The sequence below is a fragment of the Stegodyphus dumicola genome, chromosome 11 (genome assembly GCF_044657685.1).
Source record: "Stegodyphus dumicola isolate Sdum_Otavi_A_Nest chromosome 11, ASM4465768v1".
Taxonomy (NCBI): domain Eukaryota; kingdom Metazoa; phylum Arthropoda; class Arachnida; order Araneae; family Eresidae; genus Stegodyphus; species Stegodyphus dumicola.
In genome coordinates this window covers 71,360,626-71,373,642 of record NC_140778.1, presented here as the reverse complement: position 1 = coordinate 71,373,642, position 13,017 = coordinate 71,360,626, and the positions used below count along the sequence as shown (strand labels likewise).

The following is a 13,017-nucleotide window of genomic DNA, read 5'->3' as shown; positions in this document are numbered from 1 at the left end:
ACATCACAAATATGACTGACAGTAAATAAAATGTACCTGAAGTTGATGAACCAGGCATATCACTAGCAGCATTATTTGTACTTGTCCTTCCACCGGAACCCCATCCTGATCCAGGATTTCCAGAACTGCTGTTGTTTACCCAGCCAGATGGAGCAGTATTCATGTTACCTTCACCGCCACCAAGTAAACCCATCCGCGGAGGAGGGATAGCATGGTCTTGTCTGTACGAATTATTGCCACTATTTTGCTTTGTATCTGAAAAATCTGAACCACCTGTAGCACCAAGCATACCATTAAAGCCCATGTCTCCATCGACAATCATATCTAAGACAGAGAAAAGTAAAGGATTTTACTAATCATATAACAAAACACGGCAGTAAATACAGAAGTACTTCTATATATCCCATAAAACTTTTTTTTTTTTTTTTAATATTAAAGCATGCACTTCAAAATTATTTACAAAGTATATTAACAAATCATTTATTCATCAGCTAGCAATAATGTTACTTGTTACTGCCATAAAACTTTCACATCTATTTCAAAACGGCTTTAACGTATATTTTTTATCCATATACTTAACACAAACAATTAAAGCAGATCAAACTCAAAATATTATAGAAGGCACATCTTTACAATTGAGGAACCATATGAAATAAAAATTGCAGTGTAATTACAGAAAATACATGCATATGGATGACTCGTTTCCTTTCAATATACCACTAATTTTTGTCCTCCAACAAATACTACTTTTGGGGTATTTTCTCATTATCTGCACCACCATGAAAAATTGCCAACTAATCAGCAACTTTGTAAATAAGTGATTTTTTTCTGGCTACCTTTATGCCTTCCAGTTACTGTTTTGTTCATAAATAAATTATAAAAAGAAGCATTTTATAAAAACTAAGAAAGTTTATAAAAAAAGTTATACAGTTGATATTTATATTTTGGATATTGTTCCCACGAAATAACGGTTAAATATGAAGCCTGTAAATCCACATGTACTCAAACAAGTGCATGCATAGTTGACTACTGCAGTGTATATATTCAAAAACATGGCAGAAAGATTAAAATTCTACAGATTCCAATTTAAAGCAGAAATTTGTTTCATGCAATATCACTGAAACAGCAAAATACTAACATTACACATTACCATATACTCTCTTAAAATTCTTATTCAATTTAAAAGAAAATGATCCCTTTAAATGAAACAGAAGCTTCATCACAGTATATTAAAAACACACTACGAGCCAATAATGCCCTAAATCATTTCACAATTAAAACAACATTTAATATTCAAAAATATTTAGAATCAGTATCACTAACTTGCTTTCTCGAATACCCATGACTAAACAATGCTACATTAATTTTCCTTTTAGTGCACAACGTAGCTTGAATTATTTTTTAAATATCTGCAAGATATTTTAGTGTACAATGTAACTTGAATTACTTTTTAAATATCTACAAGATATATTCTGTACTTATGCCTTACCCTGTCAACTGTGAAACAGACGGCAAACAGGGTGATTTGAGTACCAGTTATGGATAAGTGTGAAGTAACAACATACTCATATCTGCACATTTAATTTGATGTTATCGGATTGATTTTCAATAAGCAATCGTTGGTTTTCATGAACAAGGATATAAATTAATTGCTATTGTTATATTGTTCTTGCATTTTGGAGGGAAAAAATTAAAAATGTAATGTTACTTTCATACAATAAAAAAAGCACTATTCAAAGTCACCAGATTCTACTTTAAAAAAACAGGTGTATTAATAGACATGATGTGGTCAGCAGAATATGACTTAAGCTTCCCGTAAAAGTGGAGGGCCTAACAAAATAGAAGTTGATGTAAGCCCTTTTATGAAGCAAAAAACAGAGTGGGTCAAATACTGATTACTTATTAATTAACGAGACACGAGTTACTACAGAATTCCAAACAAATGGCTAACGCAACATTCGGGACTGATAGGATAATGCGTAAAAATCTTATAGACACAAAACGCATTAGAAAAACTATTTGAATTTTACTAGGTTCCTATTAACTCTGACATAAAAAAGATTTTTTAATTAAGATTTATTGGTCTGTAGCTGTTTTTTTAAAAAAAAACTATTCATGTTTTAGCTATTTAAAAAAAGAACACAAAAACAAGTTCTGCTGAAGTATTCAACAGCATGATGGAGGGGGGGGGGAATTTTTAGTTCCTATGTTTTAGTGCATACACGCTCTCTTCCCCCTATACACATCCGTGTGTGCACGTATATAGTCTACATATATGTATGTGTTAGCAATCATTACACACAATATGTGTGTTAGACATAAAATATGAATGGAAATTACTAACTTTAATTTGGTAATAGTCCTTTTCATCCCCATTTTAATTTGGCTATCTGCCATTTCTTTTCTAAAATTAGAAACAGTTAATGATATTGCTTATAACTTTCTAGACTGTGTCTTTCCTACCCAAATTGATCTGTTTCATATTTCTTATATGGATTCATGCTGCAATGTGGATGACTTTCATTTAATCAAATTAAAGAAATTTTTACTATTAATTTCACTGCTATTAGTGGGCAGCTCTCTTTTCACTATTTCACTTGCTGCTTGCTAATCTTGCCTCTGCTATTTATCGCCATTGTCTAAAAACAATAGGCTGACAGCACATTCATAATGATGCTATTATGAAATAAAACTGTTAAATCAACATCACTTCTTTTTCTTAGGAATCCAGTACCCGTTTTTCTAATCTCAAGATATCTACAATTTATATTACATATATGTGTTAAAAAAACTGAAAATTTAAAATTATTGAACATTAAAAAAAAAATTCCTATGAAAGCATTTCTAAAAATAGCAAACCCATAAAAGTATGTGATGTTTGTGGCTCTAAAAAAGTATTTTTAGCTCAAACAGCTTGTCAAAAGAAAAAAAAAAACTATAAGGTATATTAGAAGCTTGAAACAGGTTACTGTGATCTGAAAGAAGTGCAGAGGAAAACCTAAATACCTCAAAAAGAAACTGAAACCTTTACATCAACAAGATATTTACACGAAACAGAAAACCCTCATTAGGAATTTTAGGAGAATAAATGTTCCTAGCACTGATGAAGAAATTAGCATTAGGAGACAAGTATTCCACTTCTTTTACTATAACAGTGGATTTCAATTCATATAAAATTTTATCAAATCCATTAGATTTTACTTTTGCCTAAAACAAGAGAGATGCAGATTTAGAAATTTTACATCTGGCCTACTACAGGCTAGAAATTTTATGACACTTATGATAGAAAATATTTTTCTACAAAAGTCAGAAAAGACCTTTTTAAAATAATATCAACATTTTTTGCAATTTTAGCCCAGTAAACAATATACTGTCAGACTAAGGGATTTTCACAAATATGGCATTGTAAAAATTATATTACTTTAAAAATAACTAATTTTGTCAATACTCAATTGTTAATTTTGAGATATATTTAACTGCTATAATAAAATCCTGCAGAAATATTTATTGACTGTAAAATAAAATTTTCAAATGGAAATTAACAATACTAAAGTGTTAGAATTAATAGATTTCAATTATTCCATATATACATACATATACACACTTCATGCTGATTGTCAATCCAAAAATTCTAAGATAATGAATAAGACTAAAAATTGTTCCCGGTTTTAAAGCGAATTTGAAATGACAATATAACAAGTCATTTTTCAATACATAAATACTTTGCGAATGATATTTTATTTTAATACAATCAGACAATTTTCAAGATTAAAAGTCCCTCCCCCCATTCCTAAATTATATGATTCACACACTGCCAAGTGGCTTAAGCCGCAACAGTTGCCCCAAGTTCCTGTTCTGACAGTTACACAGACTAGCTTCATGAATTTTTCCATTGTGATGACACAAATGGAGAATTCTTCATAAAAAAACTTTCTTCTCTTCATGTACTTCTTACATACTTAGCCAAATGAACCAACTAACCAAACACTTTTCTAATTGAAAAATTCTCTAGAGGAAACAAACTATTTACAATTGGATAAAGCACATGACGAAGGTGAATCATGCTAATTTCACATATCAGCTACAATGAAGATAAAATATATTTTTAGAAGTTATCTAAAACATTTCCCATCAGCAGCAGATACAATGTTCACGATCGCTTTAAATCACAACTACATTGAAAAATTCTCGCTCTGATATAGATATATGTTGCTTTAAAATGTGTGTACAGTGAAGTGCCATTTAAATGTAACATATAACTTCATTTTAACCACAGTAAGTTCACAGATGAACAAAAACTGTCACTCATAACAAATACATTCTAAAACATCTACCAACTTGCTGAAAGAAAAGCTATGATATTTGTTAATTATTAGCTATAACAACAATAAAACATGCAGAAGAAGTGTAAATATTATTCACATACTGTTTTGAATTAACAGTAGTACCTCACAATAAGGGAAACCTAATGGACCAGACATTTTATCTCTTAAACACAGGTGTCCCTTATTAAAAGGCAAATACTAATTCAAATTTCCAGTTAATCTCCAGCTATAGAACAAATTCTAACGAAGTTCCATAGTTCACCATTACTGAAACCCTCAGAATTGCAGTTAAAGAGAAAAAATTTTTAAATAAAAAATTTTTAATTTTAGTGCATCTCAAAACTTGTGGATTGACTCTGACATACGATTGCATAATGAATTCTAAAAATACCTAGACTTATTTTTACCTGAATTTGCATTTCCACTTATTTCAGAGGAGTTGTTCTGTCTGTTAACACCTCCCCAGGCAGAAACTGTACTTGTGGGACCTTGACTTCCATTCCAATTAGATGGCTGAGTAACTAGAGAACTTTCTCCTCCACCCAGGAGTCCAAGACGTGGTACATGTCCAGAACGTGATGAATTACCTGCAAAGTTATTGCTGCCATTTGATTTCTCCTCAGAATAACTATCTGATCCACCAGTTGCCCCAAGAAGGCCTGAAAATGACGACTCATTGTCAATAGTCATGTTCTCTTCCTTGCTTGCTGAATTATCACGACTGCCATGAATACTCCTGCCCATCACTTGTTTGTTATCTGGAATGTTCCAATTGCTGGAGGAAGAGGAAGAACTGACAGAAGAATTTAGGCTTTGCCAACCTGAATATGAAGACTCGGTATTGCTGTCATTCTCACAATTATAACCCTGACCCTTGTTTTTTTCTACAGAAGAATTAAACTGAGCACCATATGAGGAATTTTGACTGATAACCCTGGATGAATCGTTGTGTGGCCCATTGCTGCGATACACTCCATTGCTGCTAAAAGTGCTGGCACCACCATGACTAGATGATGTATCATTATTGTTGTACCTTGAATTGGAATCCATCTTATGTACATTTGTTTGCATGTCACACAGAAAATTATTTTCAGAATACTCTGGCAAATCTATATAGGGCTTCTGGATGCCGTAAGTCTCAGTGAGAACTTGTTTGGCCCCAAATTTCTGAGTAGGCGAAACTCCCTGAAGTCTGCTGAAGTCGCCACAGAAAGACGTAGAGGATTGTGCACTTTGACTATTGCTGCCTGAATTAGCGTTGCTTTGAGTAAAGAAACTACTAACACAGAGCATGGAAGAACCGAAAGGGCGACCTGACTCCAATCTTTGGCGACTCTACATAGTGGACATGTACTGGCTTAAGGAAGGATACATACAGACAGAATGAGTTGTAGCACCCGGCACACCACAGAGGCTTGAGCTAATTATCACAGATTAAAATTGGGAGCTTAGGGTACTAGCAACACCTGTCTTAGCATCTGAGTTTATTTAAGTCTCATCACCACCTGATCTGAACTTGTTTCAGATATAAACATCTGCATCATTCTAAACAGATGCTGATCAGCTGAAAATAGGGGGAAAAAAAAAAAAAGAAATTTTTAGTTGCCTTGAAAACAAAAAAACTTTTTTATACTTCACAGTCCTGATTTATGCAGATCTAAAATAGCAAATTTTCAATTTAAAAATACACACATAGTACTTAAATAACAGATGATATAATATCTCTTTGTATAAGTTTTCATATTAATAATACACTGGTCTGGCAAATTACTCGTCTTTCTATTCAAGCTACCAATAATCCAGCAGCTTCCCAAAACCAATCAAAAGTGTAATACTGGGAACAAGTTTGGATTCTTACATCAAAATAATAATAAACAAATTTATCAAATTATTTTATAAAAAGAACACAAAATGTGCCTGACTAAATGCTGCAAAATATTTGCTGAAACATAAGACACCGCTCCAATAATTAGCCATGGCTTATACGGTATACACGGGATGTGGTGACATTATGACGACTTGTTTAATGCTCTTCGTAAATGACGCATTTACTCACAGCCATGGTTTACTGCTCATAATAATGTCATCAAATCCCATGTATATTTATTATTTATCCTTCTTTATGAAAGAAGAGCCTTCCTTTAAACTTTTTAAATGTCAACATAAAACAAAGAAGTTCATTTATATGAAAAATCTTTTTCTTTTCCTGATTTTTTTAATGACCAAATTATTTTTAAAAACCTAAAATAACACTTAAAGAATATCTTATGTGATAAGTATACATGCCATATTACTAAAAATTACATGAATATGAAACAGCTTTCCAAAATTAAATGCTTTCAAAATTGAAAAGACAACAAAGACAGACACCTCAGCTGTCAGAAATACAATAGTATACATACATGAATTAAAATACAGATGAAAAAATATGAGTACCATCTCTCTTTTAACTCTCTGAGCAGTGCAGGATTTTAGATCCATCATGAACACCAGTACTTAAACAGCATTTATTAACTGAGTTTCTAAATTACTTATCTTAGTCTATTTTCATAAACATACATTCATTAAGATGATATTTACACTATTAAAGAAAGTTAGAAAGCAAAATACAGTCAAAAGTCGTTAATTCGGACACCCATAATACGGACCTCAAAGCTACAAACTTTCTGCGCATGCGTCACGTTGACGCATGTGCAAGACCTTTACGGTGGCGAATATGCTTGTGCGTGTGCGCAAAATACATTTACGAATGCGCATTTAATGTATAACGGACAGCATAAGCTAAGCTAAAATTATCTAATTCAGTTAATGTTGCAGATTGCGTTGTTCCTTAATCTTCGAATTGGATGCGGCTTATTATTTTTTTGCAGACTGTTAGAGCAATTTTATAAAAGTAAGCGTGAACTTTCGATTATGTCATATAGAATTTCTGATATATATTTACTAATATGTAAAGGATCTACAAATTGAAAGTATGTTTCGAAATCCATTAGACAAAAAGTGGAATTGCTGCAAAAAATGGATAAAGGCATATCCTTTGTTTATCTAAACTTTAACGTTTGTTTATCTAAACTTTGTTTATCTTTTAACGCAGCAGCGTGCAATGAATTGGAAGTTGATCTGTCAGCACTATCCTTATCTTCAGGGCAGATCTTTTTATTTTATTTGGCTTATAATTCCTTACTAAATGTAGTATTTCATCTCGATGATGTACTCCGTCTTTGATATGATTTAAATCAAATTCCTCGTCATTATAATTCGCTTCGTGACAAAGGTTATTGAAAACGAAAACATTTCGATTGACAAATTAGTTGGAATTCTCGACACAGCAATTATAGGACTTGAAAAGCAGAACTTTGTAACTGAACAAGAAATTATGTCTGTTTATAGAATTAAAAGAATTAAAGAGAATGTATTATCACATAAAAAATGAAGCAACTTAAACAACTTACATTGAAAGAAATGTTTAATAAAGTAAACAAATAAATATTAAGCTTTTTTTTTTTTTAATAAATTTTGATAACCTTTAGATCATAATTGTTCTTTATTTCATAAATTACGGTTTCATATTTTAATTTTATAATTTCTGCATGCCATCTTACCAGATTTAAACTGATGATCTATAATTCGGAATCGCCGAAGTCCCGACAAGTCCGAATTAACGACTTTTGACTGTATCTTAAATTATAAGCTAGTATATACCAAGTAGCAAAACTTCTGTTGAACTCAGAGGGTTAAAGAAGATGGCATATCTATAAGAATTGATCATCTGAAGAGCAACATTTGACTGCTGAAGGGTATGTGACTAATGTTTATTTAATGCAGGGGTTCTCTTAACCCAGTGCCCGCAAGTGCCAATGCGCCCGCCACTGTCTACTATATTAGTACTACCGTCAAAAGACTTTAATCCGGACGTCCATAATCCGAAATTATCTATAATCCGGACCTCAAAGCTACAAACTTCTGTGCATGCATAAACACATAATACCTTTACGCATGCGCATACGAGTATACACATGCGCATAATACATTTACGCATGCACGTTTAATCTATAACGGACTGTATAAGCCAAGCTAAAATTATCTATTTCAGTTAATGTTGCAGACTGCGTTGTTCCTTAATCTTCTAATTGGATCCGGCTTATTATTTTTTGCAGACTGTTAGAGCAATTTTATGAAAGTAAGCTTGAACTTTCGATTATGTCAAAAAGAATTTCTGATTCTGGAGCTGCCAAGGGATCTACAAAACGAAAGCATGTTTCGATGTCTATCAAACAAAAAGTGCAATTGCTGCAAAAAATGGATAAAGGCATATAATCTGTTTCTCTAACCATTTCGAAATCTGTTTATCAATTTCACCCTGCTCTGCGGGGTCGGGGGGTTGCAATTAACTGGAAGTTGATCCGTCAGCACTATCTTTATCTTCAGGGCAGATGTTTTTATTTTATTCGGCTTATAATTCCTTACTAAATGTAGTATTTCATCTCGATGTACTCCGTCTTTGATATGATTTAAATCAAATTCCTCATCATTATAAATATCACGAATACACATCAAATAGTTTTCTGGTTGCAATTTTCTAATTTCGACTATGTGTAATGTATGCTTAAGGCATGTGCACGTTGAAAGAAATGTTTAATAAAGTAAATAAATAAATATTAAGCTTTTTTATTGTAAATTTTGATACCCTTCAGATCACAATTGCTTTTTATTCCATAAATTACAGTTTCATACTTTTAATTTTGTAATTTCTGCATGCCATCTCACCAGATTTAAACTGATTATCTATAATCCGGAAAAACCGATAATCTGGAATTGCCAAAGTCCAGACGAGTCCGGATTAAAGACTTTGACTGTATTTTGAATACTATATTAGCAACTATTTAGAATTTTTGTTACCTTTAAATATAGGGTATTGTTTCTGATGCTTATGATTCACAATAAAATAAAGAAATATTAATTGTTATACTTTTTTTTTTACTGTGCCCACCAGCATTTCCTGTTTGTCAGGTGTGCCCAGACAGGAAATAAGAACCCCTGATCTAATGGGTCTCTTTACCAGCTTATCCCAATGTGAAAATATTGGGAGTAATTCTGTAACTTGTAACTGGCTTATATTAAAGACTTAAAACATTAAACTTAACTAGGCTAGACTAGAATTTGTTTCAGTGTTGACAATGCTTTTCCTATAACTTGATTTATACTTTTTTTAAATCACTGCATATAATAAATGCTGAATAATATCTTTAATTTTTATATCTTCCCCTGTGTTTCAGGTGAAGTGTAGAAACATCCACTTATTTAGCACGTTATGTTTGGCACTTTAAACAAGAGTTAGAAGAATTGGATTTTCGAGAATTTATTTCGACTTTTTAAGTGAAAATACATCGATGTGTACATGGACAAAGTCAGGGGGGCTCTAGTGTAGAATTGGGTGCCCCTTTGATTAGCGACAATTTTTTGTAAAATTTTGGCTCATTTCTGGTTACCATGATAGTTTATCTTTGCTCTAGCCTCCTGATTTTTTTAAAAAATAAAAATAGACTGATGTGTACATGGTCAAATTTAAAGCTGTGCGCAATGCCTAGTTTGTGCAATTCTGGGATGTTTTTTTAAGTGAAAATAGATCGATGTGTACACGGACACAGAGTTTATGCAATTCTTTGACTTCTTATTTTTTTTTTTTTTTTTTTTGTGTAGCGGCCATCTTGAAATTGTGTCCTCCTGGCGCCGATCTTGGCGTCAAAAAACAAGGGGCACCCAATTGTAAACTTTTACCGTCAGGGGAGTGCGCAATGACAAATTTGTGCAATTCTCTGATGAGTTTTTAATTAGAAATAGGGCGATATGAACATGGATATCGAGTTTGTGCATTCTTAAAAATGTGCCAAGCAGTGGGTGATTCTGCACTTCCCCTCCATGTTTCTTTAGATTTCTTTTACATAACGGAAGTACTTACGTCTTCTGATAAAAATAAAGCATTGTAAAGCAAGCACTCATCAAAGGGAGACACATGTAATTAATATATTTTTCTTTCAAACATATGCAACAATAAACTTGAAATGATCTACGAGAAAAGAAAGGGATCTTCCAAAAATAATTTAGCATAAATTATTAAATAAAAATTTACTTAAGTTGCTATAAATAAGTAAATAGTACATAAGAAAGTGTTACATTTTCATTGGCACAGAGGAGAACTGACCAACTGAAAGATTCATTATTTTTCAATGTAGATGCTGATTAAAAAAAATAATACATATGAGCCAAAGAAAAGTCATTAACAAAAATCCAAATGGAAATTAAAAGTTCAAAAATTTTCCTCTTCCAAATTATTTTACAGCATTAAATGTATTTTACAGCTATTAAATGTTGCAAACAAAATAAAAAAATAAAGATTTTAAATGCACATTTTTGAATATGTTCATTCATAAAGGGTATGAACATTTCAGCAACTATTAAAATATCCTAATTAGAAACAAAATTTCACAACGGTATTTTTGAAGATCAAACACATTATGCATTTACAGTACATTTGTTTACATCAAAAATAATAATATGCATCAACAGTAATACATAAGTTGTACAGTTTCCTTACAACCATAAATTTTTAATTGCCTTTGGCAAGATACAACTTTTGTTATGACATAAACCAAAAAATTCCACAATAAAATGAGACCTAAAAACGGTTAACAAAAAATTATAATACATAAAATATTTAATCACACGCATTTCCCTTTTTCCATTCATAGTAAAAATTTGCTTAAAATTATTGAGATTTATTTGAAATTTCCTAGGAAAATAGATTTTTTGGTGGGCGGTGGTATTTAAACTTAACGGGGGATATATATATGTATCAATCATCACGCTAATTACTACACAGAATTCAATTTATTAAAAACTTTAAGGTAACTTTTTAAGTTCAAAATTTTTATTTACTGAAAAAACACTTTAAAACAAAAAAAGGTTTATTCGAAAAGATTTTAACTTTTATAACTGATATACATCAAATTTTATTCAGAAAAATTATAAAAGAACCCAAGTATGCTAATACATTTATGCTCATCCCGATCGAAAATATTGACAAAAAGGGCTAACAAGCCAGATCCATCTTCAAACGAAAGCATAAGAAACGGGATACGAAAACACTACGAGACATGCAAACACCCCTACGACTGTTAAATGGACTCACCTCTCGGCTCCCTCAAAGAGTTGACAAAATCTTGCTTTCTTTATTTACATTTTTAAGTAAAATAATAGCCTGTGTGACTGATAATGTTAAGCTCGTTTCAACCACCTCGTTTTCTGGTTAGGATCCATTTTTTTGGACTACAAAACTTCGTTTAAAATCAGACAGAAAGGATACACAGAATACGTGCAAACAATCTCCTCACTTCCTCGCTCGATAAATGCAGTAGTTCCGAACGCAGCGCTGGGGTTATTGTAAAAATCCCAGACGCGCCACGTACAAGCTCCAATCTGTCGCCAAATGTAAAAGTGGATTTATCATGGCGTCCAGTGGTATTGCGTCGCTAAAATGTCGATACAGGCTAAATACGGCTAAAACTAAAAATACTATAAACTAAACTATAAAAACTATGTTAGAGTAATTGTGTTTAAAAAACATTATTGATTTTTATACACAATTACTCTAACGTAGTTTTCGCAATCTGAATCTACTAGCATAAACTAAACTAAAATGAATATATTTTCTACGATAGGCACTTTTTCGAAGAACATATAATAAATTGGAATGTGTTTTTAGTTCAAGAAACTAAAATATTTTTCTTTCCCACATTTAATAACAGTTGTCCATTGCTCACTGAACATGGGTTTTAATTTGTCCACAAATTAAAACTGTAAGCAATTTTTTTTTAACTTTTAAAACATACTTTGCAAAATGCAAAAGGAAGCATTAAATGAGTTTATTTTTGAATATTTATTTTAGTTCTAATGTCATAAGTGTTTCTAATTTACTTCTTAAGTGCAGGAGCTCGCAAGTGGCTACATGATCATAATCCCTGAGCAACTCACTGACCTCACTGGTAGTTTGAGCTTCTGAACAGGATGTTTAGAATTTTTCCTTATGTGTAATGTAAATTCAAATCAATTTCCCTTACAAAATCCTTCCTGAAAGCATCACTTCCCATAGGCAAAGAAAAATTCATCAATTTTGCTGAATTTGCAAACATTAGCTATATACAGGAAATTTATTCATAAAATCTTAAGATGTATATGGGGATCATTATTAAGATTTATCAATATACAAAACTTCAAACATTTTTCATTTATTTTATGATTAATTGTTGAAAATTATTTTATAATTAAAAAATGTTTGCAATTTCAAATCAATATACATGTTCATTTTTTCCTCAAAACTAATTAATATTTCTTCATATATGGAACAACAGTGAATCTCTAGGCTTCTAAACAATAGTTTAAATTATAAAACATGGCGCACATAAATCCCATAAGATTTCAGACATGTGCACATCCACACTATTCTTAAGTTTCCCACCATATAAGCTTTATTCTTAGCATTTTAGCATAATCCTTTTTTTTTTGGGGGGGGGGTAATATTTAAAGTGTTTCTTTTCATTTCACTTTATGTCTTGGTGTGAAATAATTTAAAATCCTTCACAATTTAATGCTGATCTAAAAATATCTAATCATCATCTATAATGACAAATAAATA

At 31.7% G+C, this 13,017-nt stretch overlaps 1 protein-coding gene across 8 annotated transcripts in view; it reads right to left on the bottom strand.

Annotated features, from left to right (window-relative positions):
* The window catches only part of LOC118198826 (protein Gawky-like), a 75,352-nt gene that overhangs the window by 44,041 nt on the left and 18,294 nt on the right, over positions 1-13,017 (bottom strand). For 4 of the 8 annotated variants that reach the window (XM_035370600.2, XM_035370602.2, XM_035370604.2 and 1 more), the window contains exons 1-3: positions 11,515-11,732; positions 4,733-5,889; positions 37-324 (exon numbers count right to left, since the gene is read on the bottom strand). In XM_035370600.2, coding sequence (XP_035226491.1) covers positions 37-324; positions 4,733-5,618 — 1,174 coding nt within the window. In that variant the 5' untranslated portion in view covers positions 5,619-5,889; positions 11,515-11,732. Of the gene's footprint in view, positions 1-36; positions 325-4,732; positions 5,890-11,514; positions 11,734-13,017 lie in introns of those variants that run through there. The other 4 variants (XM_035370603.2, XM_035370601.2, XM_085826822.1 and 1 more) reach the window with 4 other exon arrangements.